This window comes from Prinia subflava, chromosome 8, assembly GCF_021018805.1.
Source record: "Prinia subflava isolate CZ2003 ecotype Zambia chromosome 8, Cam_Psub_1.2, whole genome shotgun sequence".
NCBI lineage: Eukaryota > Metazoa > Chordata > Aves > Passeriformes > Cisticolidae > Prinia > Prinia subflava.
Window position 1 is genome coordinate 8,066,900 of NC_086254.1, and position 27,495 is coordinate 8,094,394.

A 27,495-nucleotide genomic window follows, 5' to 3' on the forward strand; every position below is an offset into this window, starting at 1 on the left:
TTTAAATAGTAAATGAGGTGTTCAATCACAGGACATGGCAGAAGTTGGGCTGGGAAAGATGTAAAGGGGCAGGGGTTAGTGCTAAAGTATTAAACCACACTAACCCCTTGCCTATTTTAATGCACTTCTGCCTCAGTTTCCCTACTGGGCAGGATCCCGACTAGTCCTGGGCGTGTTCAGGGATTACAGGTTGCAGATTTGGGTACGGATATTGCTCAGGGCTGCGTTTCCTTAACCTGTGGGCCGGATGGAGTGTGAGATGCTCGGCCTACCTTGAGCCGTTCTGGCATCAGACCCCTGAGGCTTTAGAACCGCGCTGCCCACCCCGCGCCTGGGCCCTGCCGGAGTTGTCCCTGCGCGGCCTCGAACCCGCGGCCCCCGGGGCGGGAGCGGCGCTGGCCGCCGGCCGCCAGGGGGCAGCAGCGCCGCGCTCGGGCGCTCCCGCCGCTTCCGGCCCACGTGGGGCGCGCGTGCACATGGCCGCGGTGAGCGGGACCGGGATGGCCGGGAGCGGGATCGGGATGGCCGGGAGCGGGGCCGGGATGGACAGCACCCGCAGGCTGCAGGGGTGGGAGTGCTGCGGTGCTTCGGGGTATTCTTATCCTTCCCTGGGGTTCCCCAGCGCGGGGTCCTGCTCAGTGCGGGGTGTTTCTCCTCCCACGGGCCCTACGCGAGGTCCCTCTGTCCCTTCCTTCTCACCCAGGCCGGTGTCGCTGCTGGGTGGAGGGCTGAGCCCGCTGTCCCGCAGAACATGTCGCCGGACGAGCAGGATGTGCAGCGGCTCCTGATCCAGTTCCGCGATGAGGCAGGGGAGTGCCTGGGCTCCCCCTTCGATGTCCCGGTCACCATCACTCCGGACAAGCTGCAGCTGGTCTGCAACGCCCTCCTACAGAAGGTGAGGCCCGTCCCGAACTCCCCGGCACCCCCAGCCCGCCCCGGCGCCGCCCCTCGCTGCCTCACCTGCCCTTTCTCCCGCAGGATGAGCCGGTGCCTCTGGCCTTCTTCGTCCACGATGCCGAGATCGTGGCGTCGCTGGAGAAGACCCTGGCAGGGCAGAGTGTGGAGACAGAGAAGGTCCTGGACATCATCTACCAGCCGCAGGCGGTGTTCAGGGTGCGGGCGGTGACACGCTGCACCAGCTCCCTGGAGGGACACACCGAGGCCGTCATCTCCGTGGCTTTCAGCCCCACGGGAAAGTACGAGGGTCTGGCTGCAGGCGGGGGTCAGGGTGCTGTTGTCATGTCCTGGGGACGCCGCGCTGAGCTGTTCCTCCTCCCCCAGGTACCTGGCGAGCGGCTCTGGAGACACCACTGTCCGCTTCTGGGACCTCAGCACGGAAACGCCGCAGTTCACGGCCAAAGGTGGGTGCTGGAATGTGCCAGGAGGGCAACTTGTGACCCCCTCCCTCATGGACCCCCCGTCTGCCTGGGGGGACAAGCAGAGCAGAGCCTGGTGCTGTTTGAGCCGTCCAGGCTGCAGCTCTTTTTGGCAAAATGGAAAAAGAGGGGGTGGTCAGGAGGAGCAGAGAGTGGCTTCCTGCTGGGACACCAGGGACAGTCACAGCTCTCCACTCACACCCACTCGTGCTCTCTCTGCCAGGCCATCGGCACTGGGTGCTCAGCATTGCTTGGTCACCTGATGGCAAGAAACTGGCCTCGGGCTGCAAGAACAGCCAGGTAAATGTGGGCTCCCTCAGCATGGGGCTGGGGGGAATTAGGGGTGAAGGCTTGTTTCCTCAGGGGTTTCCTGTGAGGGGTGTATCCCGTTGTTTTGAGCAGGATTCCCATTCTTCAGAGGAGCTTTGGGTGTGGATGTGTTTCTGTGCCAGGCAATGCTCTGGCATTGTCACCTTGGCATTGTCACTGTGCCAAGCAGTGCTCTGGCATCAAACCCCTGAGGTTTTAGAACCAGAGCTCTTGCTGCTGAGTCCTGCTGTCTTGTGGCTTTTCCCTCTGTACAGGAAAGAATCCAGGCTCTGGATGTAGTCATTGGCAGGCAGCTCCATCACGAGGGAGGTGTCTGGAGTGAGGACAGGTCAAGGCTGCTGTTAGCGTGACCCAGCCGTGCAGCAGCAGCCTGGTTACAGTATTCCCACACAGACACGGCCAAATTCCCTCTTGCAGGAACATGAAAGGAGTTCAGCCCCCACTGTGGGGCAAGATTTGTGCGCTTGAAGTGCAGAAATGCGTGGGGAAGCAGGAGTGTGTGGTTAAATGGGAGCTGAGCTGCTGTGGGGCAGTCGCTGTCTCTGACCTTTGAATGGTCTGGGAGCAGTGACAGCACTCACAGAGCTGCCAAAGTTATGGTGCCAATCCCAAGGAAATGTCCTGGGCCAGGGTGGTTCAGCCATGGTTTGGTCCTGGTTTGCCTTTAATTGAACCCAGAGAGCTGCTTGTCCTCCTTTTCCCTATTTCTCCCAGGTTCTTAAGTAGGAGATGACTAATGCCTTGGCTCTTAAGATGAACATTTATGTAGAGAGAGAATCAACAAGAGAAAACCAGCATGTGTCCCACCCACAGCATCCGATAATCAGCAGCGTTTAGCACGCTGTGGCTTTCACTGTGCTCTGCAAACACTCACTGAGTCTCTGGCAGGGGGTGGCTTTTTGGGAACCTGTATCTTTTTTGAGTTGAGTCAGATAACTTTGTAGCAGCAGCCTTGTAGGTAGAAGGGAGGGCAGTCGGGTCTCATTCTTTTGGGTGTCAGCTGATTGCTGCAGGGATTTGCAAAGGCATCCAGCCCCCTTCCCCTGCTGCTGCCTGCGAGTGCAAACACGATCCCAAGGACACCTCTGCTTTCTAAATGGAGCTCCAACGTCTCTGGGATTCACATGATGTCTGTGGCCTGACGCGACCCTCGTGCTTCCTCTCTTGGACAGATCTTTCTCTGGGACCCAGCCACGGGCAGCCAGATCGGCCGGGTGCTCTGTGGCCACTCCAAATGGATCACGTGTCTGTGCTGGGAACCGCTCCACATGTAAGTGAAGGGGCCAGCTCAGCCCTTCCCCTTTGCTCCTGTGGAAAAGAGCAGCCTGACCCGAAGGGCATTGCTCCTGTTTGCCTTTCTCCTGTTACGGGAAAAAGCCCGTGTAGAACAGCTCTCAAGGTGAGCTGGGATAAAGGTGTGCAGCTGGGGGTCCCAGCTGCTGCTCACAGTCCCTGTGAGTTGCTGGGGAATCACTGCCAGGCTGTGGCTCTTTTCTCTTGGGAAAAAGACACACCTGCCTGTGGAAAACGCTGCTTTTGTGGTGCTGGGCAAACGCTGATGTGCTGCTCCAGCAGTGCTGAGGTGGGAGCAGGGAAGCCTGGTGGTGCCCAAGGGCAGAGCATTCCTTTCTGTTCTCCTGATCCTGCTGGCCTCTGTCATGTTGTTTGTTTATCATGAGGGATGATTAACTGTACAATCCCCTTATCCCTTCCATCAGCTAAAGCTCCCTCTGGGAGAGGTGGATGGAGGGGGGACAGTTGTAGCCATCAATCCAAGATGTTACAGAAATAAAAAAAAAGAAAGAAAAAGGGCCTCTTCAGAGCAGAGCCCTGCAAATTGAATTTGCCAGTAGGAAGCTCCAGCTATTTGCAGACAGTTAACTGGATTAGCCAAAAAAATTATTGTAAAGAAGATGAGGAAATGGAGAGGAGAGACCTGGCCCTGCCAGGGCTGCAGTTATGTTTCTTCAACCAGTTCCAATGCACTGTGAGGGGCCGTGCTCTTCCTCACTGCTGGTGCCACCATGCAGAGTGGTAAAGACACAAAGGACAGAGGGTTGTGGCTGCCCTGTCCTTGCTGGGTTGTGGCCTCCTGATTCCAGATGTGTTCAATTTGCCCCCTAAGCAACAATGCATGTGGATGGACATTGCTCCTTTCAGCTCTGTCCACAGGCTGGAGATGAAGCATGGCAGAGGCAGGAGAACATCCAACACATTCCCAATGCTATGGATCTGTGTGAGGCTGATCCCCTGCCCAGGGCTCTCTCCAACCTGTGCCCAGGGAAGGTGCCAGTTTGTGGTGACCTTGTTAGCAGTGGGTTAAAGCTGTGGAAGCAAGGTCATTACCAAGGCCTCAGCTGCCAGGCTTACCCTGGATTGATTTCTTCAAAGTGCAGCCCAGGAGTTGGTTTGGAGGAAGCATTTGTCTGCCTCTCTCCTGCCTTGTGAGATCATGTTCTCTGTAGGTCAGTGCTCTGCCCGTCTGGCCTCTCTCTGATCTTAAGCTAAAAGCAATTTGCATTTTATTGCCTGCTGGACCCTTGAATTCTCTGGGGCTGGTGGGGAAGGAGCTCAGGGGAGCTGCACAAATGGATTTGATCTCTTTTCCCAGAAACCCAGAGTGCCGTTACCTGGCCAGTGCCTCCAAGGACGGCAGCATCCGCATCTGGGACACGCTGATGGGCAGGTGTGACAAAATCCTCACGAGCCACACACAGTCGGTGACCTGTGTGAAGTGGGGGGGCGATGGCTTGCTCTACTCCTCCTCCCAGGACAGGACCATCAAAGTCTGGAGGAGCCAGGATGTGAGTGAGGGGCTGCCCTTGGGCTGCTGGCAAAGGGGGCTGGGCACATTGTGGGGCAGCTTTGTCTGCTCTTCCTGGCACAGCTCGTGCTTTGAAAAACAGAGCTGCTGCATCTTCTTGACCTGTTGCTTCGCACCATTTGTGAGGGGTAGCTGTTGTGTGATGTTTTCATCCTTAAGAGCATTAAATGGTTCTAAAAGCTTGGAAACATCCCTGGAGCAACCTGAGCTGAAGGGTGTTGTGGAAGGGAGACTGTTTCCTGAAGCTCAGCAGTGTTGTCTCTTCCCTGCTTACCCTGCCCGCAGCTGGGACAGGCACATTTGGAAGGTTTGGGGTTGGTCCCTGCAGCCTGGTGGGTGCTGTGCAGCGTGGCTGTGTCCTGTCCCTGTGTGAGGGTGGCTTTGTCCCCAGGGGGTGCTGTGCAGCGTGGCTGTGTCCTGTCCCTGTGTGAGGGTGGCTTTGTCCCCAGGGGGTGCTGTGCAGCGTGGCTGTGTCCTGTCCCTGTGTGAGGGTGGCTTTGTCCCCAGGGGGTGCTGTGCCGCGTGGCTGTGTCCTGTCCCTGTGTGAGGGTGGCTTTGTCCCCAGGGGGTGCTGTGCCGCACGCTGCAGGGCCACGCTCACTGGGTGAACACCATGGCCCTGAGCACTGACTACGTTCTCCGCACCGGCGCCTTCGAGCCGGCCGAGGCCACCATCAACCCCCAGGACGTCAGAGGCTCCTGTGAGTGCAGCACCACCTTGGAGGCTGGGGAAGGACTGGGCATGCTGGAAGTCACCATTTTTCTTGCCCATGCCAGGGTGGAGCGGTCTGGGGGATGGGGAGGTTACTACTGTTCCTGCCAAACCTGGATTGGAATTGGCATGACAAGGTTATAAAGTTTCTTTTCATGTAAGGATTGCCAATCTCTCACCCTCCTTTTCCCTTTTTCAGTGTCAGAACTGAAAGACAGGGCACTGCAGAGGTACAACCAAGTCCGGGTAAGTCCCTTTTGTCCCTGCTGTCACTTCTAACACTGTCACTGGTGAAAGCAGTGGACACCCCAACACTGGTGTGCTTCCAAGCTCTGCACACCTGGCTTGTACAAAACTTGGGCTCTTTCATCCCTTTTTCAGGGCCAGGAACCAGAAAGGCTCGTCTCGGGGTCAGATGATTTCACCCTGTTTCTTTGGAGACCAGCAGAAGACAAGAAGCCACTGGAGAGAATGACAGGCCACCAGGCATTGATTAACCAAGTCCTCTTCTCCCCAGACACCCGGATAATAGCTAGTGCTTCCTTTGACAAGTCCATAAAGCTCTGGGATGGGAGGACAGGAAAGTGAGTTGGTTTGTTCTGTTGGAGGTGGTGCTGGTGTGGAGTCTGTGTGTAGTGCTCAGGGCACACAGGGCTGGGCCCCAGTTCATTGCCAGCAGCTCCCTGGTGTGTTCAGCATCTCTGTAGCCTCAACTCATACAAAGTCACTCTGCTGCCTCTGCCCTCGGGAGGTTTCTTGTCTGTCTTTTCTTGTGTCAGGGTGTCTGTGCTTGGCTCTGTGTGTGCAGCCCCCCTGTGACTCAGCCACAGCCCTGCCTGGCACCTGTGTGCACACCCTGGTGCTGCAGGGTGGGTTCTGCAGGGCAGACGCAGCTGTGGTGGGATGGGATGTTCCACTCCACTGATCTCCTGAAGATGTGTGTGTTGGGAACTGGAGACTGACCCAGTTTAAACAGTTCTTGTGCCAGAGAACAGCTTGTTCTGGATGATGCAAATTCTTGTAGTTACAAGTAGTGCTGTTGGTATTTGGATGCTCCTGTAATCCGGCTTTTAACTTTCAGCTGCAGTACTGGTGAGCTCTTGGAGGCAGCAGTCTCCCCTTGCAAACCAACCTTACTGCTCATGAGCTTGGCTTTCATGTGAGCAGTTTTAAAGGTCCTTCTAAACCTGAGCTACTCAGCCAGAGAGGGAAGGACACACCTGTGCAGTGAGGCTGAAGTGTTGCCTGCTGGATTAAGAGATTCTTGACAGAGGGGGTGAGATGAAGAGGCATTATCTAGAAGGTTCTGAGCCCACTTGGGAGGGTTTTTGGATGGACTCCATCTGGCAATTGACTGCATGGGATGTGCTAGGCATCCTGTGACAGTGCTGGTGGAGAAGAAACATGAAGGAAGGGCAAGTTTGGAGCAAGGCCTGCTGCTCTAGCAGCCTGTCCTTGTCCCCAGGTACCTGACGTCGCTGAGGGGCCACGTCTCGGCCGTGTACCAGATCGCCTGGTCAGCCGACAGCCGCCTGCTGGTGAGCGGCAGCAGCGACAGCACCCTCAAGGTCTGGGATGCCAAGACAAGGAAACTGGCCATTGATCTGCCTGGCCATGCCGACGAGGTGAGCTGCCTGGTGGAGCTGAGGGGTTTGGGAGGCAGGAGTGACCCCTCCTCCCAGAGAGGTGACTGATTTCCATCACACCAGGTGTATGCAGTGGATTGGAGCCCGGACGGACAGCGGGTAGCGAGCGGAGGGAAGGACAAGTGTTTGCGGATGTGAGTAACCTGCTTGTACACCAGGATGTTGTAGCTACTCCACGTGTCCCTCAGAGCCACAGTGCCCCTGCAGAGACCTGCGTGGTTAGGGCAGGATCTCCTTGCAGAGAGCACAGCACTGGGTCAGATTCCAGCTTGGAGACCTGACCTCTGTCAGGGCTGGAACTGTTGCTGGGCAATAACTAGAAAGCAGAGTCCCTCCAGCCAAGCAGTCAGGATGAAATTTGACTCAGATATTTTTGACTCCTGGAGAGGGCGAGTAACAGTTGCACCAGCTGGTCAGATCTTCTTTTCTGACCTTCTTCCCTCTCCCAGTCATGCAGACAAATTCCTGGGAGCTGGTTGCCATTTGACTGTGGCTGGTGACCCCAGGTCCCGCTCTTGTCTGGTGCCTGCTGGGCTCTGTGGCAGTGCTGGTGCCACCACAGGGACACAGCAGCTCTTTCCCTTTCCAGATGGCGCCGATAGGAGCAGTGACATGGAGCTGGTCCTGCCCTCAGCACAGCCCTGGGAGATCTCCAAGGTGATGGATGAAGAGATTGACCCAAACACGGCTCCGTGTTCCCGTCAGCAACTCCCCCTCATGAACTCTTTCCTTATATTTATTTAAGGAAATTTCAATTATAGTTCTTATTAAGAGCTGTGCGTTGCAGGATGGTTTCCTCTGAACATCACAGGAGGGATATCTCATCTGCCTCCATCTCAACTGGCTTTTTATTGGAATTTCAGCCTCACAGTGGCAATTGTCCTGAAAGGGGCAAGCAAAGGATGGAGACTGCTCGTGCCCTTTTTTGTTGTGTGAAGAATCCTGTGGAGAAGAGGGTTTTAGTGGGAACAGAGAGGGTTGTCCTTATGTGGCCTTCAGAGAGAGAAAAGTGGGAAAATTCAGCACATCTTTACAATGCAGAATTGTGCTTGGCTGTGTGTCTGAGACAAAGATCTGTTGGGAATGACGAGTTGGGGCTTCTCATTATTCCAGTAAGGTTTTGCCTTTCCACACAGCCCCATTTCCCCATGGGCTGTGCATTATCTGCCAGTGATCCTCTGCATCTACAGCAGATAACTCCTGTGCCAATCTGGGGTGCAATAGGCATGGAGTTCAAATGACTGCTAGAGCTGTGCTGAGTTTTCAGGTTTTCTTGGGAATGGGGAAATGAGACTGAACAGGGGAGAGAGTGTTCATTTCCCATGCAACCCTGGCTCTGAGGGAAGGAAGGATAGGGTGGGGAAGGGGGAGAATGGAGCAGGAATTTTGTATGGCACTTGTCCCTTGCCCTGGATACGTGCTGATAGCAGGGCTGGGACTGACACAGAAAATGGCAATTCTTCATTGCACAGAGCTGGCTCCTTCTGGAATTTCTCAAGTGCATTTACTTGCCCAGTGGGTGAGAGGGATTCACACTGTCAGCTGGGTATTTGTGAGTTTGCTTATGAGCCTTTTTATCAGTCAGTTCAGGTTTCCAGCCATCATGAGATGAATAGACCTGGACTAAGTGTTTATTTCCAGGATGCTTATGAAACAGAGAAAATCAAGATGTGATTAATAAGGGGCAGAAATTACACTGTCAGATTCAGTTGCAGCAGGTTAGCATGAAGGCCAAAACATTCTCCATAGCCCTACACAGTGATTACTACAACTTAGAGTAGGAGTTTGGGTCTCAGATGCTTCCCTGCTGCAGGAGATACATTTTAGGACTTTATCCCCACTGGCAGGATTGCTTTGGAGAATTAAGATTGTGCAGTGATGGTCTTTTGCTTGTCTGCAAGTGTTCAGGTGAGCCAATGGCTGGAATAAAGGGTTAAATCTTTAATATGACTGAGAAGACAATTTGTGGTTCCTGTTGCTGTTAGTATCTCCTTCTGCCAGCCAAGTCAGCAAGGATCTATCTCTAAGGGATCTTTTGGGAAGAGCTCAGTATCCCATACCTGCTCTTTCATTAGGGTGCTTCCTCCAGCTGGTTCTTGCTGACAGTGAAGGCCAGGTTGTGTCCACCTGCATAAACAAAACCTTTTGTAATGCACTGAGGTAAATGTGGGACAGGGTGGTTTAACACCAGCTGGTAAGTCTGCCTTGGGAAGGAGAGGAGCAGGTCACTGGTAACACAGCCAAGAAGCCTGCCTGGTTTCCAAGCTTTTTGGGGTGCTTGTGCTAAAGGAAATGACCCACCCTGGGGAGTTCAGCTCTCTGTCCCCAGGTCTGACTTGCTGCAAGCAGCAGCTCCTGGTTGCAAGTGGCTCTTCCTGAGTGAAGTGTCATCATTCTCTGCTTCCTGCCCTGGAGTGCTGCTCAGGGTCACTGTGCCCTGTCAATCTGTGTGGTTTGTGTTGGGGCAGGGATGTACCAGAGCTCAGGGAAGCAATCCTGCCTGTGGGAACTTGGCTGTGCATGTGTGTCGGTGTACCTAAAATATCCATGCACCTTGCCCACTGATTTCCAAACCAAAGCAATCACTGTGCCCTCTGACCGTGCTCCTGCCATCCCTTCAGACTCTGCTTCTGTGGCACAAAGCCTAATTAAACCTCACCTTTTAATGCTGGAGCAGAAAGGTTTTCCAAAGAGAAGTGAGACCTCTTGAAGAAAAAGAGGCCCTTGCAACTAAGTTTACACCAAATTAAGCACTCAGCCTCAATCTTGCTGTGATCTGATAGCGGGTAGATTTTTGAACCACGCTCTGCGATGGCTTTGCATGTAAACCAAATTGTATTTTCTTATCTAAGCATCTGCTGCTATTTTTACTGTTCATACAGCACCAGCCTCCGTGCATACTAAGTGCTGGCCCCACTCCAGCCGTATTCCCAAGCAATTCCCTAACACTCCTCCCTCCCAGTTTTATTTGAATGCGGCATTTCCCGGTCTGGCTGCAGTCTCCTGCCTGCTCAGGCACTGGGGAAGGAAGAGCTGCTGCCCTTCCCTCCAGAGCTGGCTCCTGCTTGGCAGGAGCTGCAGTGAGCGCGTGACCTCCCTCGCTCCACGGTGCTGGGGATGGGAGCTTTAATTAGCTAATTTGGGCAATTGCGGATGCAAATTTGGGTTGGTGGCGTTATTAATGGGGAAGATGTTACTTTGTGTTAAAGGACAAATCTAGGAGGTAGGCTGGAGCTTCCTGATTGCTTTTCTGGGATCAGCAGCGCCAACCTTACAGAAAACCAATGGAAATGCCTGAGCTTTTCCAGTGCTGTTTGATGGGAATCCTGGGATCTGCTTCCATGTTTCGGTCCAGTTCCTCCTGAGTTACTCATTAAGCATCCTACACAGGTTTGCTTACCGCAAGGGTGTTATTTTTCACTGGTAATACAAGAATAATCGTAAGCATAGCCAGAAACTGTCCTACAGAGCCCTGTGACACTTTCTCCTTTAAAAGCTCAGCTGATGCTGCCATTAATTTTGTTACAAATCCCAATGGGAGGGCAGTGGTGATAAGGACTGGGAAGCGTGCCAGTCCTCAGAGGAAGGTTTACCTGTCTAATGAAATGCTGAGTGTGATGGAGGCTGGAAGGAAGGATGTGGTAAGAACACCTGGAGTTGATAGCTCTGAGGTGAGCAGGATGCTGTCAGACTCCTACCTTTGGGAGCTGATTTAGATAAGCGAGGCCTTAAAATCCATGTGAAAACTTTCTTGGGGTGTGTCCTGCTTATCCATGCAAGTGGAGTGTGTGTTGTGTTCCCTGGGTCCTTGGAGCCACATGTTCCTGTCCTGCTGGACTCAGATGATCTCTTGAATATTTTCCCGGATCTGTAATTTAATTTCCATGTGCAAGTTTATAGCCTGGGGAGAGAGAGAGAGAGAGAGAGACAAGAAAAATCTTTCAATGAATAGGAAGAAAATGAACTTCATTCATTGTTCTGCATGAAAAATAGGAGAAGCAGCTTTGTTCAGCTTTTTATTTGGGTCAGCCCAGGTGGTGTTTGGGTGATGTTTCTACCTCAGGGCTGCATTTTGGTGGTGTGGCAGAGAAGGGCTTTGTGTGAAGTCCATTAATGCTTTTGAGGATGAAAGATGTTAACTCAGGGCAGTGATGTCTGTATTTTCTGGAGCTGCTACCAGATGAAAGCATCCTCTGCACTCAGACAAGCAACCTGGAAGTTGCTAATTCGTTCCTAGGTGTGTTTCTCTTGTGATCAGAAGTCCTGGCTCACAACTGAGGGGCTGATTTGTCTGGAGCAAAGTAGTGCAGCAGGGAAGGAGCCCCGGAGCCATCTCCAGTGCTGCTGTTGTGTTTTCTTCACTCTGTGAATGGTGGTTGCAGAACTGTGGGTTGCTGGTGGTCTCTCAGTGGGCTGCAGCTCCTGCAGAGCGTGATATTAAAAATGAGCCACCTCAGGACACAGTGCTCCGTGCTTTTGAAGGATCATTTTGAAGGTAAATCAGGCAGGGTGTTTTAGTGTCCTGCTGCACTGTCAGAGCACAGCATCCCCCTGGGTGCTGCAGGATACAGAGCTCAATTCTGGATATCCGTGTGTAGGAGCAGCACGAGCCCCATGGCGCTATCCTGCATCGCTCTCCCGACACCTCCAGCACCGAGGCTGCCTTTGAGAAAGGTGAATCCCCTCCGTTCTGCCTCTCAACTCTTCCAGCAGCAACAAAGGTGCTGTTTGTAGGTTCTTTGTAGTCTGGATGCCGGAGTTACCGACTCGCAGAGCCTCCCGCAGCCGCCAGTGAAGGACCCAGCAGGGAGGAGTGACCCGCATGCAAATCCCGCAGGCTCCAGCGAGCGCTGTCGGAGCCCTCGGGTGCCGCTCGCATCCCGGCGCAGCGTGTTTAGTTATTCCGGTCAAACCTCGCCGCCGCTCCCGCCTGTTTGTCCTTGCTGTGCTGAAACAAACCTGCTCCAGGGCTCCAGCCCCACTGCGAGGACAAAAGGACATCGGGCAGTGCTGCTGCCGAAGGGAAATGGGTCGGGAAATGTGTCTCGGTTCGCAAGTGTCATGCACAATGGGTGGCTGTTGTGACTTTTATCTGCTCAAAAGGCATCTTCTGAATGAATTTTTTTTTTCTGCTTCCCTAAAATGTAGCTTGTGACATTGATTTTGGGGTGAGGATACACGCTGATGCTGAGAGGATTAATGCTGAAGTGAGAATTGGTGGATGGCAATAAACAACCAGTTCTGAGGGAAATTATTTTTATGAATCAGAATATTTAACACATGGAGGCTTGTGGGCTTTTTCCTGGTTTAAAGGGGCACTGTGAAGCGTATCACAAAGTGTCTGTTACTACCAACACTTTAATTTATTATTAACTTGGAATATTTTTACATCTCATTTATTCTTTCCACAGGGGTGTTCTGAGCTGTTGAAATTATTGGTCAACTCCACTTTCTTGGTGTTATTTGTTAGTTACTGCCATGGGTGGATTTTGGGAGCGAGCTCAAAGCTTCACCAAATAAAGGGAGGGACTCAGTTTTGAGGAGTTTTGAAGCCCCTTGGTTCTCTTTGGCACAAAACAGATTTCTTAGGATTCCTCTCATAGCTTAAAATGTCCTTCATAAAGCTGTCAGTCTTTACTTAAGAATCTCTTGCTGGCTATTTTTTTGAATCTAAGTGCATTGTCTGTGGAGAAGTCATTAGCTGAGGAGATCCTGACATGGCACAGGGCTCCAGTGGTGCCTGGTTTTGAGTGCTGGAAAGCCAAGGGAGATAAGTGAGGAATGGGGAGAGGCCCAACTGTGTAACTCTTTGCTCAGGCTCTATTTTGATGTGGTGACACTGAAAGCAGAGCCTGTGTCACATCAGGGGAGGCACAGCACGGCTGTGTGGGGTCAGAGGGGTCACACCCTGCATCCACTGGGGTCTGTGGGGTTACTGGGGAAGCCTGGAAGGGTCTGAAACTGGGGGAAAAGAGCAGTGAGGAATGGGACACAGAGGAAAGGAGCGTAATTATGTAAACCTGGAGGTGAAGGTCAAAGGCTCCATGTGACTGTTGTTCGGTGGCTGCTTGGGGTTTTTTTAATGTCTGTACGTGCTGTAAACAACCTCAGGCTGATCTCAAATTGCTGGGAGGCAGGGGCTGTAAATTACAGGCGTTGTTCTCCTTATAAAGGGAGCAAACAACTCGAAGTGGCTTTGGCTCACCGCACTTTGTATGCTTGTTCCTCTATTGCCTCTCCATTCATTGAAATTCCTTGTTCCAGGTTTGAGGGAAGGTCTTGTTCATTAGTGGAGCAGGGACAGGGCTGAGAGTGTGTGACCTGGAGCAGGGACAGGGCTGAGAGTGTGTGACCTGGAGGTGCTATGTAAGCAGTGCCACTGCCTTGGAAACCCGGGGTGATCCAATACCTGCCTTCCCACTCTGGCTGCTGACTGTCCCGGCTCTTGTCCTGTGCAACTCCGGTCCTCCCTCTTCCCCTGGTGGCCCCTCAGCGTTGTCCTCACTGGCGGGTGCGCCTGAGGCGGCCGAAGAAAGGCCTGAAGTGATGGCCGGGCGTGGCGGGCTGAGTTTGGCCTCTCTGCCCCGACTCCGGGGTGAGGGCAAGGGTGGGCCCAAGGCCCTGGGTCACCGTTCTCTCTGAGGGGACTACCCGATCGGGCTCCCGGAGCCCTGTAGGGACGGGTGTGGGGCCGGGGACGGCTCGGGGAGGGCTTGGGGCAGCGGCCCCGCTCCGGCCCCGCTCTGAGGCGGCGGCGGCGGAGGGACCGCCGGGTTACCCGGGGTGAGGCACTCTTTGGCCGCCGGCGGAAGCACCCGAGCGCCCGAGCCTGCGCACTGCGGCCTATAAGAGCCGCGGGGCGGTGCGGAGGGCCGGGCACTCGCAGCCGGGGCTGGCCGAGTGCGGGTCTCAGTGGCGAAAGTGGTGGAGCGGCAGGAGCCCCGGGAGGAGCTGGCGGCCTGAGAGACCCCCGTCCGCACCCTCACTGCTTCCTCCTCTCTCGCGAGGGCTGCGGCGGCGACAGCGAAAGCCACCCCCGGAGCCGTGGGCCGCGCCTCCCCCCGCGTCGCTGGATGCTCTGGGGTTCGGTCCCTGAGCGGGGCCGCGGCGCCGGCAGCCCCCGCTGTGGCGGGGCCATGGGGCCGGGCAGCGGCAGGGCACGGAGCCCCCTTCCCCGCTGAGAAGGCCCCTCGTCCCGGCGCCGATGCCGCGCTGTCCCCTCACACCCGGCCCCTGAGATTCCCCTCTTTCCCCTCCCCATGCCCGACGGAGCCCCTCGCCTCGGTGACGCCCTGCAGCAGCCCCGCCGGCCCGGGGGTCTGCGGCGGTATGAGAGGAGCTGCCCCCGCCGCCGGGGGCAGCCAGGACCGGGGCAGGCTCCCACCCCGCCGCCGGCTGCCGTGAGGCGGCTGTAGCTAGAGGAAGAGCCCCTTTGTTTTCCCTTCGTCCTTCCCGGGGGCTTCATGCCCCCCGCTGAGGGATGATGGAGGTGGTGGGGGACTTTGAGTACAGCAAGAAGGACCTGATAGGACACGGAGCCTTTGCTGTGGTCTTCAAAGGTCGCCACCGCAAGGTAAATAGCGACGGGCTTCGCCCGCAGCCGGAGCGGGGCTGGTTACACAACCCGGGGCCGATAGGAGCCCCTCGGGTGGGTGACAGCTGCGGCGGTGGTGGTGGGAGGTTTGTGTCCTCTGGGGAGTTTTGACGTGGTTTGGGTGTTCGGGGAGAAAAAAGAGCCGAAGGGAGGTGCGGGCTGGGCTGAGGCCCGCGGCCCTGAGCCGGGATGCGGCCCCGGCATGTATAAACCCTTTATTTTTTCCCTTCCCTCAACCCCACCGGCCTGTCCGCGGTCCTAGCGCTCCTCCCCGCTGTTGGCAGCTCCCTGCCATAGCGGCGAGGGGAGAGTTGCAGCTGTAGGGGAGGCTGAGCCCTTTGTTTGTCGGGAGGGTCATGTTTATCTCGCTGGATAACGAGGGATCTAATGGAAAATTGTCTCCTTTGGGATTGGCTGAAGATTTCTTAAATTCAGAGGTGTCTGGTTTCCTGGCGTGACTTGCTGATCGCCCCGGATATTCATAGTTACGTTATGGTTTCTTGATGCTGTGAGTTTATTCTGGTGCCTAAAGAGCTTTGCTTTCCAGAAAACAGCTCCTTCAGATTTAGCGTTTTGGAGGATTAAGGCAGCGCTCACGGCTTGGAGAGGCACGGTGCAGTGATTTTGGGGTTAAAGAAAAAAATAAAAGGAGAAAGGGAAACGGAAACTTTAAAGGCCAATGGAGGTGCTCCCACCTCACAAATAAGTAGTTTATTTTTGGATAATATATAAATAGACAATATATGAGCTTGCTTAAAACAGAGGGGGTTTTGTGCAGTTTTCAGCTGCAGAGTATAGAAAAGCTGAATATGAGAAGTCCTTGAAGGATAGTAAAAGTAACTTGACCATTGTGAGAGGTCTAAAGAAGCACATACATAGCACTGCTACCAAAAAAATAATGCACGATTACTTATTGTATTTTTTTCTTTGTTTGTTTTAAATGCTTTTGAATCCATTAAAATGCAGTGTAGCCGAAGCTGGATTTTAATAGCTCTCTAAGCTATTGTGGAATTAAATAGTTCTTGATGGTATCATGTGATGTAGTAATAACTGGTAGAAGAGGGGTGATCTTGCAACTTTTTTTCAGTGTTTTCCTAGATAGTTGTTAGAGGAGAAAGTTTTTTTTTTTTAAAAAAAAGTAAACTGACAATACTTTTTTTGTTCACTTTCAGAAAACTGATTGGGAAGTAGCCATAAAGAGTATTAACAAAAAGAACTTGTCAAAGTCACAAATCCTGCTTGGAAAAGAAATAAAAATCTTAAAGGTATGTTAATTTGCAGTGATTTTTAAAGCTGCTTTGCTTGAAAAGGAAAAGAGACTTCTGACCTAGTTCATTCCAGGTCATGTGTGGTATCACAGTAATTGCTGTTGTGCTGTTTCTTTGTTAGGGATCCAGAAATAAAAATACTAAGAAGAACAGAAAAAATACATCTTTAGTTCTGAAATGTCTCAGAATAGACTGTGAACGTGCTTTTGCAGTTAAAAACAGCAAATTGTTGTGGAACCAGTCTCTGTGCTTTGCTTTGCACCTGTGAAAGACTTGGTCCTTCAGGATAGCAAATCTGCTTTTCCCAGCAGATCATAGCTGAGGGTGAAGCATCATTCTTTGATCTTTCTTCATCTTTTTTTGCTCAAAGCTGCCCTGAAAGCTGAAATCAGTGAGCTGACTTTAATTCCTAAAGCAGCTGCCCACTTCTGCCTTGTGATAATTGCCTTAAAAAGTGGAGTGTGGCTCTAACAGAGGAAATGTAATGGAGCATCTTTCTGTTTTTCAGTGTTATTTTATGGAAACATCTCCTTGGGTGGTCACTTAGCATTCCCTGCTCTCTGAATTTCACATCTCACTTCACACAGTAATCATGAGTGCTGCTTTCTTCCCATGTTTGTAGCTTCTTGAGATACATCACTACTTTATATACATATTATATTCTCATTTATTTATTATACACCAGAATTAGTGGTGGGTGTATTAGCGTGCTGCAAGTACTTAACAAACAAAAGTTTTTTGAGCTAGGAATAATTAATGAGCTGTCCCATGAGTTCTATTTAATGTTACTTGGTTTGATTTTCTTTGTAGTGTAAAAGTAAGGTTGATTTGAACATGGTCTAGTTGGTTACTTCACTAAGCAAGAAATTGTGTAAGAGCAGAAAATTAAATCTTGTCAACTTTCAGTGCTCATTAGAGGATCTTGTGCTCTGGTACTTTCTGTAACAAGTCACAGACTTAAAGTTCTGGAACCAAATGTTTTTATGACCTCTCAAGATATTGCCTAACTTCCTTATCCTGTAAATATTGTCTAAACAGCTGAGATTTCCTCTAAATTCCATCTGATCACCTTAAAAAGATTCTCTTTGATTATCACCAAATCAGCATTATCAGCAAATTTAATTAATAATAATAATAATAGCAGTAGTAATACTAATAACCTTTTTCCATAATACAAATATTTTGTTTTACAGGAACTTCAGCACGAGAACATTGTAGCTCTTTATGATGTCCAGGTAAAATATACTTTGATATCTATTTTATTAAAATAAATTTGTAATGAATATATATAATGTCTGCCAAGTAGAAGATTTTGGATGGCTTTATTTTGAACGAATCTATTTTGTTGCTGTCATCAGTTTGGAATTTATCAAAAACAAGTGGCAGCAAGAGCAGCATCTTGAGGATCTGTGTGACAAAGAAATTTGGTGTTCAGCCCTGTGTCACAGTGAAGAGGAACTGAAGGAAGTAGAAAACCACAGTCACATGTATCTGTTGCCTGTGTGTTCAGAAAGACAGGATACAGTGAAAAAAGCCAAGCAGACAATTGAATCTTTTCAATTAAAATTGCTTTGGATTGTCTTGCTCTCTTTATTGCCAGGGTCCTGCCTGGTAAGGTGGAGGGGTTACTCTGCAGCCTGTCTAGGGGAGTGTATTCTGCTTATAAAGTACATTTTTGTATCCTAAGGCCTGCCAGTGTTGAGCAAAGCTAAATAAGACATGAGGTAGCTCATGCAGCCATTTGTTTTGCTTGAATAAGAACTATACATTCATCTCCTGGGCTTAATTCTGATTTTAAATACAGAGTTACACTGATGAAAAAAATCACTGAGAAGCACCTTTGGGGCATTGCATGGCCAAAGCAGCACAAAATAGAGATTGTGACATTCAGTCTTTCCTGTCTTTACACATTCACATGCTGAAAGCTTTTAGTTTGTGTGGATGTGTAGCTTTTGCTATGGAAGTCTGTGTTCATGTGAGATAAATTATGCAGGCTCGGCTTTTCTAGGTCTGTAGCACACAAGTGACTTTTGGTACAAAGCTGTGATGTTCATATAACAACTGACTGTGCATCAAAACTTCTAGGTTCAATCTATAGACTCTGTTTTTCCTGGATTTTCACTTCAAAATCCTTAATTTTGAGTGATATTATCTGCTCTGAGAGGGAAAGTATTGTCTGCTGTGCTTCTTGAGGAGATCAGGTTTTCCTGAGTATTGCTAAGTGGAAATAATCTCTCAGCATCCTAAATTTAGTACGTCCAGACATCTCAAAAGGAACTGGAATTGTTGACTGAGGGTGTTGGTGTGTGAGTAAGCTGCTGAATTTTAGATTTATCTTTTACAGTTGTTTGTATGTGGAGGTTCCTTAGTCAGCTCTGCAGCTCAGCCTGGGGGCAGGGGACTAGTTAGGTACTTGGATGGTTTAACATCTGAACTTTAGAGAGACTCTTATAATTTTGATTTATGCACAAGGAAACAGACTGCAGAGTCCTACAGTTGTCTATGGTTTCTTTATCTAAAGGGTTTTTGTAAAGATGACTTTTTCTGTTCTGGCCCAGGAAAGGGTGACAGGACTTCTTGAATGATCAGTGCTGCTCCATTTGAGAAGGGGATGGTGCTGCTTGTCACCAACAATTGTGTTTAAATGAAATGAGCAGTTAAAGCAAAGAGAAGGGCAAACCTGTGTCCTGTACTGTGATAGATTTCAAATACATTCACAGCAAACACAAAGCTCGGCAGCAGGATGCTGCTTCTACAGAGGGAATTGCTTTGCAAGATGTGGTATAAAGTGTGTGCCACTTGCACAAATAAGCTTTTCCCTTTCTGCTGTGTTTGTGAAGTGGCAGACATCATTAACTTCTGTGATTATATTAATTTATAGCCCAGCAAGAATGAGCACTATGCAAGGCATTCACATGTCTAGTAGGCTGTTACACCTACTAATTTTCTTTTGCGTTTCATGTTCTAGCATGTGCTGCCCTTTTTGTTTGCCAGGGTATTGTGAACACAGTGATACAGTGCAGCAGATAAGACTTCAGGATTTCAAGCTATTTCTAAGTTTACAGAAGTGATTTTTTTTTTCCTCAGTGCTGGAGCCAGTGGAGTCTGTGTCACAGTAGGAAGTTCTCAGTGTGAATGGGAGTCTGTTTTATTTTTGTAGTTCTGTTGGGCTGAAGCTTTTCTTAACCTTAGACAGTTTGAAATAAGAAAATGCTCCTGTTTCAGATGCAGTTTGACAGATCATGTCGCTGAATAAGCCAAGAGCTGATTGTTGCTCTGAGTTTTCATGTAGAAAAGATGGTGTGCAAAGTGACAAAACTAAGTGAAAAAAGTGTAAATTGATTGTGATCAAGGATAAATATTTTCACATCTCATGATATTAAATTAATGGCAGTACTTTGAGATTAAAGCTGTATCCCTGCATAGCAATTTAGAATGTATCTTTTGAGAATGAATGTCCAGTTATTATTTTATTTATTTGCAAAAAGCTTTATTTGGATTGATTTTCAGGAAGTAGTTAGATTCCTCCTCCTTCATGTCTCTTCATTTATGGTTGTGTTCCTGTTGCACGACCACTCACACAAGTCAGCATAATAAAGACAGATACACCATGAAGGTTTTAATTAAATCCAAGAAGAACTTGTGGGCCGTTCTGCTGATTGTGCATGAACATTTTCAGGCCTTCTCCACTGCTGATCCTTCATCTCCTGTGAATTCCATTTTGATATGTTATTAGCGTGTCTGGAGTTCAATTACTAGAAGTGCCCATTCATCTGGAGCCACACCCCAGTGAACTGGTGTGTGTTAATGAGGGCATAAAAACGTTTTGTTCTGCAGCCAGCAGGATAATTGCCCTTGATTTCTGCGAGGTGGACGTGCAGCTCCGGCAGGTTTGAGCTGCAGATAAGCATTTTATGTAAGCAGAGCACTCCACTGCTGTTGGTGCCACCTCACAGGGCTGGGGAGCTGCACACTGCAGGGTGTGGAGGCCATGGTGCTAAGGGAACTTGGAGAGATATTGAAATAAAAACCCTCTCATTGTGAGAGACAAATGTTTTTCAACAGTAGGGCTCTGGAAAAGAGCTCACCTCTAAAAGTAAAATGAGGTTTTTTGTGAAATGCTTCAAAAAACTCAGATACAATAGATGGATGGCAAGACAGATATTTTTAATTTGTCTTCTTGGGCAAATATTTGGTTGTCTGTCATTCGAGAATTAAAAAACTCCCAAATCTCTGAAATGGTTTAAGGATGCAACTCTTTTCCTGTGGTGGTGCTGTGGGATGTCATTCATCCTGCAAAAGAAAATCAATTTTGGATGCTATTAACTGGGGAAGTGGAGCCACTGTTTCTCAAAAGCAAAAGGAGTCTGAAATAGCCTCTAACTTAGCAGCATAAAATACACTGAGATCCTTGGATAAAGGATTCCACTGAAGTATGAAGGTATCAGTAAGTTATTTGGAATGTTCTATATTTAGGGCATGAATTTACAGTTTTGTGCAGTTCATGATCCCAAGTGTGTGCTGAGTAGAACTAATCTCTTACACAGTGCTAGACAGTTCCTGTTTTAGCAAATAATTTAATTCAAAACCTCTCTAGAATGTCAGCCCTCAGAATGAAAGCCTGTAATGTATCTTGGAGATAGCATTTTAGGAGAGTGAATTAATGTCCTCACTGTATGGAGTCTGAAGTTTGCTATTTGAACAGTAGTTTAGGGAGAACTAATTTCGAGAGTGTTATTGGAGAAACAGTATCTGGATAAAAATTGTTTCTTGTCTTAGCTTGTTGGTACAGAGCAGACAAAAAAACCTGCAGCTGCTTCTGCTGTCCTTGGAAGCAGAGAAGGCCAGTGGGAATGGATCCAGAGATTTTTCTGGGACCTACAGCTCAGCTTTACTTGTACAGAGCCCAGGAGTTCTTTCTAGAGGTGCTGAGGGAGGAACTGTTGTTTTAGCAGCAGGATTTAAATACCTCATGTTCACCCAAGGACTCCAGTTGCTCTGGTACTATTGCATTTGTTTCTTGAGATATTTGCTCCAGGCATCCTGTGTATGCTCCTGATCTCGGTGTCTCACAGCTTTCATTGCCTCCACGCTCCCAGCAGAGCAGGGGATGTCTCAGTATCTTTATTTTTGTCCCCTCAGCTCCTTGCTTAAGGCCGTTGTGTTTGTCAATATCCATCCTCTGTGTCTGTGTGGAAGTGATCATATGAGAACATGCTGTTCAGATAAAAAGAAAAATCCTGCCCTGTAGCAACTGTAAAGGTTTTGAAACACTACCTGGCAGCTGATGCCAGCTGAAAAGTTTGGTATGAATGATGCCAGGGTAGATGTTGGAAGCTGGGGACAGCCAGGATTAGAATTTCTTGTGGCCCACAGAACTAAAGAGTTGGAGTTACTACACAGGCCTTAGCTTTCCTGCTGTGCCTAGATCCTGTAATTTGAATTTCAGAACTATTTCAGAAGAGTTACTACACAGTCTTTGCTTTCCTGCTGTGCCTGCATGCTGTAATTTGAATTTCAGAACTGTTTCTCATGATTTTTTAGTGCACAGGTGTGCTGAGAACAGCTGTGCCTTTCCTCAGTGCTGGGCAGCAGAGCAGCCCCTTTCCCCCTCCCATATCTTGGTTAAATTTCACTGACAGCAAATGGGTGATCCAGTTCTTGTGATGCATTTCTCCATGGCTGATTGCTCCTTTATGTGAATAATTGGCTGCATACACCCTGTTTGAATCCTACAGGCACATGTCAAGTGACATTTAGTCTGAGATTTAACATTTTGTCAGAATTAACAAAATGTTCAGTCCTTTAGGTGATAGGAGCTGAACAAGGAAGTTGTTGCTGGTTGCACTCACAAAGTAAACCAAGAATGTCTTTTAATACAGAGAGAAACAGCCTTTAAAAGATCTGGACCTGACCTTTTTCACTACCTTATTGGAATTTCTGCCAAGTGTATTTAAAGCTCAAAAAAAAAAAAAGTGCATTCCTGGCCAAAAAATTATATCCAATATAGCACAGATGAACATAGCAGAAAATTAATCAGATAACAGCAGTGCACAAGCTGTCAGGTTAACTCTCCTACTTTGGGGACTCCCAGCATGCTTCAATGAAATAAAATCTACAGAGTCAAAGCAAAAAGAGAATAACTATTTACCACAGTTTCTGCTTTGGGAGCTCACCAAGCTCCTTGCAGACCTTCAGCTTGTTCTAAAGGAGGACTTGTGAACCAAAATGAAATCTAGGGAATGTTTCTGCCAGTGCTCCAGAGATCTAGCAACAGCTTCTGGAAGTAACCATGGATGTTTTGACTTCTTTTTCAATTAATGTTTTTTTAAATGGAACTACTGTGCTGAGACTGTGATTCAAGTTGGAACTTTGCATCCCCTAAGACAGCTAGTGGAAGCCTTGGATTAAAACACAAGTTTTGGCAAATATGTTGCCTCTTAACCTCTTTCTCTTAGGTTTTTCTGTATACTTTTCAGAATTTTAAACTGGTTTGCCATTAATCTTTGCTTGCAAGTAAAACTTAGATTCAGAATAAAAAGGTGCAGAAGTAAGTTTTTGTCAAGAAAACTTTCAGCAGCCAAACAAGGGTTGCTGGGCAAAACTGGTAATTGTTGCAACACAGCAGATATTTGTTTTGCTTATTTATCTAGGTAGAAGTGTAGGTCAGAGCAACTCCAGCTGCACTAATTTTGTGATCTGTACATCAATGCAAATCGTTGAAAGCTTTGTTATCTGTTTCAAGAGGCAGTTTAAAATAACTTGCTAGATCAGCTTTATTCCTGAACGTTAGATCTGAAACATGCTGGTTTTCTAATCTTTCCATTTTGAGCACTTTGCTCTGCTTAGCAAGGCAACAGAAATCACAAGTCTGGGGAATGTTGATATGGAGAGCTTTATTGTTCAGCAAAATAATTTAGAAGGGCAAAATGTGTCTCCAGAACTGGCTTGTCTGTTCTGAATGTATTCCCAAAATGGAGATCACGTTCCCAGTCAGGCTGGCCAGGAACTGTGAGGCAAAATTTGAGCAACTCTGAAGGGTTGAACAAGTTCAGCTGTTTTGAACTAAAGCTTGTGTTGGTGGTGTATTGAAAAGTGTTTGGTTATGAGTTCAAGTTGGGACAAGTTGTGGCTGGGAGGGTTGGTATCAGTTCTGTGCAAACTATTACTTCCTCACTATGAATTGGAGAGGACTTTTGAGTCTGGGAAAATGTCTTTGTGGAATCTAATCTGCTCTGCTCACTTATCAAAAAGGGATTTTCCAAGATACATTAAGAAAATGTGCTCTACTCCTTACTGTGACTTTACTTGATTTCTTATTTTTCATCAAGAATATCAATTTTAAAAAATGTGAGTAATTCTATTTGAGGGCAATCCAGTATAATCTGCAGAAATGACTTTCTAAACAGGTGAGGGCTGGTACAGCAGGGCAGATCATCAGCTCTAGGTTTCTGAAGAGAGCAGTTCATTTGAGAGCACTTTGTTTCCAAGGAAATCCAGCAGACACATCCTCTTAGCCGTGTGATGAATAAATGTCTGTCATGAGCTGAGCATTACATGCTGCCATAAGCTGCTGGTTTTGTGCAGTGGAGGCTCTGACGCCGTGGAACATCTTTGTGATTCATGGGATTGCAATGCTGGGGTGGAAATCCAGGAGCTGAGCTGCTTTCTTGTCACTGGAGAATGGACTTTGCGTGCTCCTTAGCTGGGTTCTTTTCCACATCACAGTTGTCCTTTAGGTGAAGTGATCCTCAGTTGGCAGAATTTTCAATTTGATAAACTGAGATCTCAAAGTTCTGTTTAGCATCTTTGGGATTCCTAAAAGACAGCTTCTCTCTTGGAGGGTGTTGTTGCAAAGGAGCAATGCAGAAAGGAACAATTATATATTTCCAGTAATTTGCAAAGCAAGTAATTACTGCTGGGTTTTTTTGCTTTGCTGTATGCATTGAGGTTTTGAGGTGTTTATAGGAATGTAAATTATGGTTCATGTTGGTCACAGCAGTTGAAGAAACATTGAACAATTGGGACTTCCTGAAATGTGATCTGCTGCTGCTTTAATATTCTGTATTGGTTGGAGTTTGCCCGCCATTCCCTATAGATTTGACTCATGCTCCTAGAAACTTGCTTTCTTTGAAGCTAATTTCCAAATGTAAACCAACCTGCAAAATGTGCTTGATGTTTTGGGCTGAAAGAACCTCAAATGCATTTCTGTAACACAGACATGAGTGACTAAAAGCTTCCCAAAAGTGAAGCAGGCTAATACATTCTTGAATTAACCTTAAACCACCCAGTTCATCTTGAACTGTAATTATTACCATTTTCTGTAGTTGTCTGTCTGTGATGTGTTTGCTGTGATGGGTTGTGCCATCCCTGAGCTCTGTGCTGTGTGTGGCATTTAGGGTCATTGCTTTCTCTAGCCTGGGCCCATGAGCCCATTTTTGCTTTTATTTCTCTTTTTCAAGCTTTCTAAGATAAGCTGTTAGTGAGCCCTTGACAATGGTGGTAATGCTTGCCAGAGTGGCCAGATTGAACATCTGCTGAGGTTTCAGGGCAAGCACAGGGAAAGGTGGCTGAGTTCACAGCGTTTCTTTTGCTGTGCAATGTCCCTTTTGACTTTCTTGTCACACTGTTTAGCAGAATTTAGTCAGACTGTCTGCAGTCTCACTTCCCACTGGGGCATGTGCCTGGCCTTGTCTGGTGCCATCTCGCTTTTTCCCTTCAACTGTCTTAAAAAACATATTTTCCCTCAATCTGTCAGCCCTTGTTTAAGTTTATTTTTAAAGGGAAAGGGAGGTAACACACTCTGTAAGTAAAAGCATCATCCTGTTTACTGTACACTTCCCTTAGTTTCCTTCCAGTTCTCTTTGTGTTCTTTCCTTTCAATCTTAATCAGCTCAGAGAAAAAAAAATACTTTTACTTTCTAAAAACTCTCAGAATCTTGAACTTTGTAGGTCCAACAGAACTGTCTTATGCAGGAGACTGTGGAAAACAATGTTGATTATTAGCACAGACAGGTCGGGCCTTTCTTCCCTCACACAAAATAAATATTTGGAAAAAGGATGAATGTTTTTGTTACAGTCAGGTTTAAGCACAGATTTATTTTTTAAACTGGGTTTATGGAGTGTATAGATAATTTACAGTAGAAGTTAGGCAATCTGTCTTTCAGGAACTTTTCCCCAGTTACAAGAGAGGGAATTCAGGTTCAGCTGGGTCACGGGAGGTCGGTGCTTTGGAAAATGTGAGGAGGATGGACACAGCTCCCAGCTCTGCCAGGAGGAGCAGGGCAGGGATGTGCTTCTGCCAAAGGCTCACTCAGGGAGACACTTTATGGAAGTATTGCCTGGTGGGTTTATGTTTTTACATATGAAAATATTTTTGGAAATGTAAAATGTCTCCTAGTGGAGAATGCACACTTTTGCTATGCTCTGAAACAGTGATTTTACATTAAGGTGTCTCAGTGATTGAAAAATCCCATGTTACATTTGGTTAATGCAGGTAAAGGCTTTGTCTTCTCACATTCTTAAATCAGTTTTCTTCTCCTCTTTTAGGAAATGCCCAATTCTGTCTTTTTGGTCATGGAGGTATGTGTTAACATGTATGTTTCTGGGTTGATTTTTAAAGACTTTTAGACAAAACTATTCCTTTGCACAGCTGCAAACTAACCATGGCTTGCTAAAACAAACAATTCTGAAAAGTAGATTATGGATTTCCTACGCCCCACTAAATTTATCAGCACTTGTTTCATAAATTATGTTTGTTTCCTAAATGATTCAGTTTCATGTTAGGATACTGTAAGTATTGATGAAGTGTGACACCTCAAATTATTAATTACAAATAATTAACAAAACAGTTTTAAGGCAAGCAGCTGGAAGAGATCTAATTTTCATTACAAGATTACAAAGTAGAAATCATGTAGCAGGTGTTTCAGTGCTTGTATTTTGAATAAAACTCTTTGTTTTTAACAGTACTGCAATGGTGGGGACTTGGCAGATTACTTACAAGGTAATTGATTACTGTATTTACCTATTATTTTGCTTTACGTGTTTATAATCTGCATTCCTGACATCCATTAGTGTTTCTATGAGATTTTTTTGCTTGTGCTTTAAATATGGGTGAATATGAAAATACAGACAGAAAACACTTTTTCCCCCCACAGATGAATGCACCATTCCCTTATTTGTCAATGAGGGAGAAGCTGTAGTTAACCATAAGTTGCATGCTGAAAAAATGTGTGGATTTCTGTTTCTAAAACTGCATTTTGGGGGCTGTTCCCAGTGTTTTGATTCCACCTGTTTTTCTTTTCTGTGATATGAATTTAAAACCACTGATTTACTTACATAATAATAAGAAGAAAGAGGCAGTGCTGGCTTAGGAGAGATTTTCAATGGCTTTGCCCAGAGTGAGGACAGAATTTACAGAATCATGACAAACGGATTCTTCTTCCAACCAAAATTTTGAGCAGAGATGTTAATCATCATACTTTTCATTATTAAAATATTCTACTTACCTTTGTATCTCAGGGTGCTGAAGGAATCTTTTCTGTGCACAGCTATTGTTATGGTAACTGTGTGTATTAAAAGCCTAATTCACTTGCCATTAAAACCTTTGGGAAGACTCAGACAGTGAAATGCAGCTCCTGTGTTCAGTGCTTTTTCAGGCTGCAGAATGAGATAATACCTTCAGAAGAGACTTCCAAAAGTACATCTCCTTTTTTTCCCTTTCAAAATAAGTTTTACCATGGATTAAATTTTTGAGCAGAGTGGTTCTCAGCATCCCTATAATCATTTGTTTAAAGAACAAATTTTATGGCTTCAGCTTTTAACATGATTTTTGGATGCACTTAATGTGAAGTTCTTTTATTTTCTTGCCTCCTTTGCCTTTTTAGCCAAATGGCTATTGAGAAGTTTTACAATTAAGATGCTACAAAGTTGAATAAACTACTGGAAAAACAGATGATTCAGAGTTCTCTAGCTCCTCTAAAACTATGATGATGTCTGTATTGCTGAGAATTTGTAAAGGAAAAAACCACTGGAGATTGGATCATTCTGAGTGTAATTCACGATGAAGTTTATCGCTTTTACCTAAAGATACTGATATTTATCTCCCCCCTGCTCCCGCGTGTGTCCCTGCCAGCTAAGGGGACTCTGAGCGAGGACACCATCCGCGTGTTCCTGCAGCAGATCGCGGCAGCCATGCGCATCCTGCACAGCAAAGGCATCATCCACAGGGACCTCAAACCCCAGAACATCCTGCTGTCCTACGCCAGCCGCCGCAAGGCCAGCGTCAGCGGCATCCGCATCAAAATAGGTACACCCTCCTCACTGGTGCCTGGAGTCCAGGATATCCCTCTGGCCGCCCTGGAGGGTTTGGAGACTGGACAGGAGGGTTTGGAGACTGGACAGGAGGGTTTGGAGACTGGACAGGGGGGTTTGGAGACTGGACAGGGGGGTTTGGAGACTGGACAGGGGGGTTTGGAGACTGGACAGGGGGGTTTGGAGACTGGACAGGAGGGTTTGGAGACTGGACAGGAGGGTCTGGAGACTGGACAGGAGGGTCTGGGATCTGTACAGTGGGGTCAGTTAGATCCACGCAGATCCCAGGAGGACACTGACTCTGATTCCTGTCCATGGGAGTGAACACTCACATGCAGGAAGAATCACAAACCCTAAGAATTTAAAATAAGTAGTGGATGGTTTATTATAGAATATAAATATAGAAGTTAGGATTCTTAGTAGATGGGGCTG

The 27,495-nt window shown here is 47.8% G+C and overlaps 2 protein-coding genes and 1 long non-coding RNA gene across 5 annotated transcripts in view; 2 read left to right on the plus strand and 1 right to left on the minus strand.

Moving 5' to 3' along the window:
* Positions 1-415: 415 nt before the first annotated feature.
* Positions 416-7,661, plus strand: NLE1 (notchless homolog 1). Of its 3 annotated transcripts, none has more exons than XM_063402770.1 (13): positions 416-485; positions 704-895; positions 979-1,196; positions 1,282-1,361; positions 1,600-1,676; positions 2,879-2,976; positions 4,318-4,510; positions 5,096-5,231; positions 5,442-5,488; positions 5,624-5,826; positions 6,708-6,867; positions 6,952-7,022; positions 7,478-7,661. In XM_063402770.1, exons 1-13 carry the CDS (start codon positions 477-479, stop codon positions 7,488-7,490), a joined length of 1,497 nt encoding a protein of 498 aa, XP_063258840.1. In that variant the 5' UTR covers positions 416-476; the 3' UTR covers positions 7,491-7,661. The 3 variants fall into 3 exon arrangements, with proteins under 3 accessions (XP_063258840.1, XP_063258841.1, XP_063258842.1); XM_063402771.1 differs by lacking the exon at positions 416-485 and adding an exon at positions 499-592; XM_063402772.1 differs by lacking the exons at positions 416-485; positions 704-895; positions 979-1,196; ... (1 more) ...; positions 1,600-1,676; positions 2,879-2,976 and having other exon boundaries at positions 4,374-4,510; positions 5,038-5,231.
* A 1,018-nt stretch (positions 7,662-8,679) lies between these two features.
* LOC134553287 (uncharacterized) lies at positions 8,680-13,596 on the minus strand. The gene is made up of 4 exons (XR_010081061.1): positions 13,298-13,596; positions 10,587-10,789; positions 8,949-9,015; positions 8,680-8,808 (listed from the first exon to the last, which is right to left on the minus strand). It is a non-coding gene; the product is annotated as an uncharacterized LOC134553287 (long non-coding RNA).
* Positions 13,597-13,768: 172 nt separating this feature from the next.
* Positions 13,769-27,495, plus strand: part of ULK2 (unc-51 like autophagy activating kinase 2) — a 37,010-nt gene continuing 23,283 nt past the window's right edge. The window contains exons 1-6 of the mRNA XM_063402760.1: positions 13,769-14,461; positions 15,655-15,747; positions 16,944-16,985; positions 25,300-25,332; positions 25,717-25,753; positions 26,885-27,058. Of these exons, the coding sequence (XP_063258830.1) occupies positions 14,369-14,461; positions 15,655-15,747; positions 16,944-16,985; positions 25,300-25,332; positions 25,717-25,753; positions 26,885-27,058 (472 nt within the window). The 5' untranslated portion in view covers positions 13,769-14,368. The remainder of the gene's footprint in view (positions 14,462-15,654; positions 15,748-16,943; positions 16,986-25,299; positions 25,333-25,716; positions 25,754-26,884; positions 27,059-27,495) is intronic.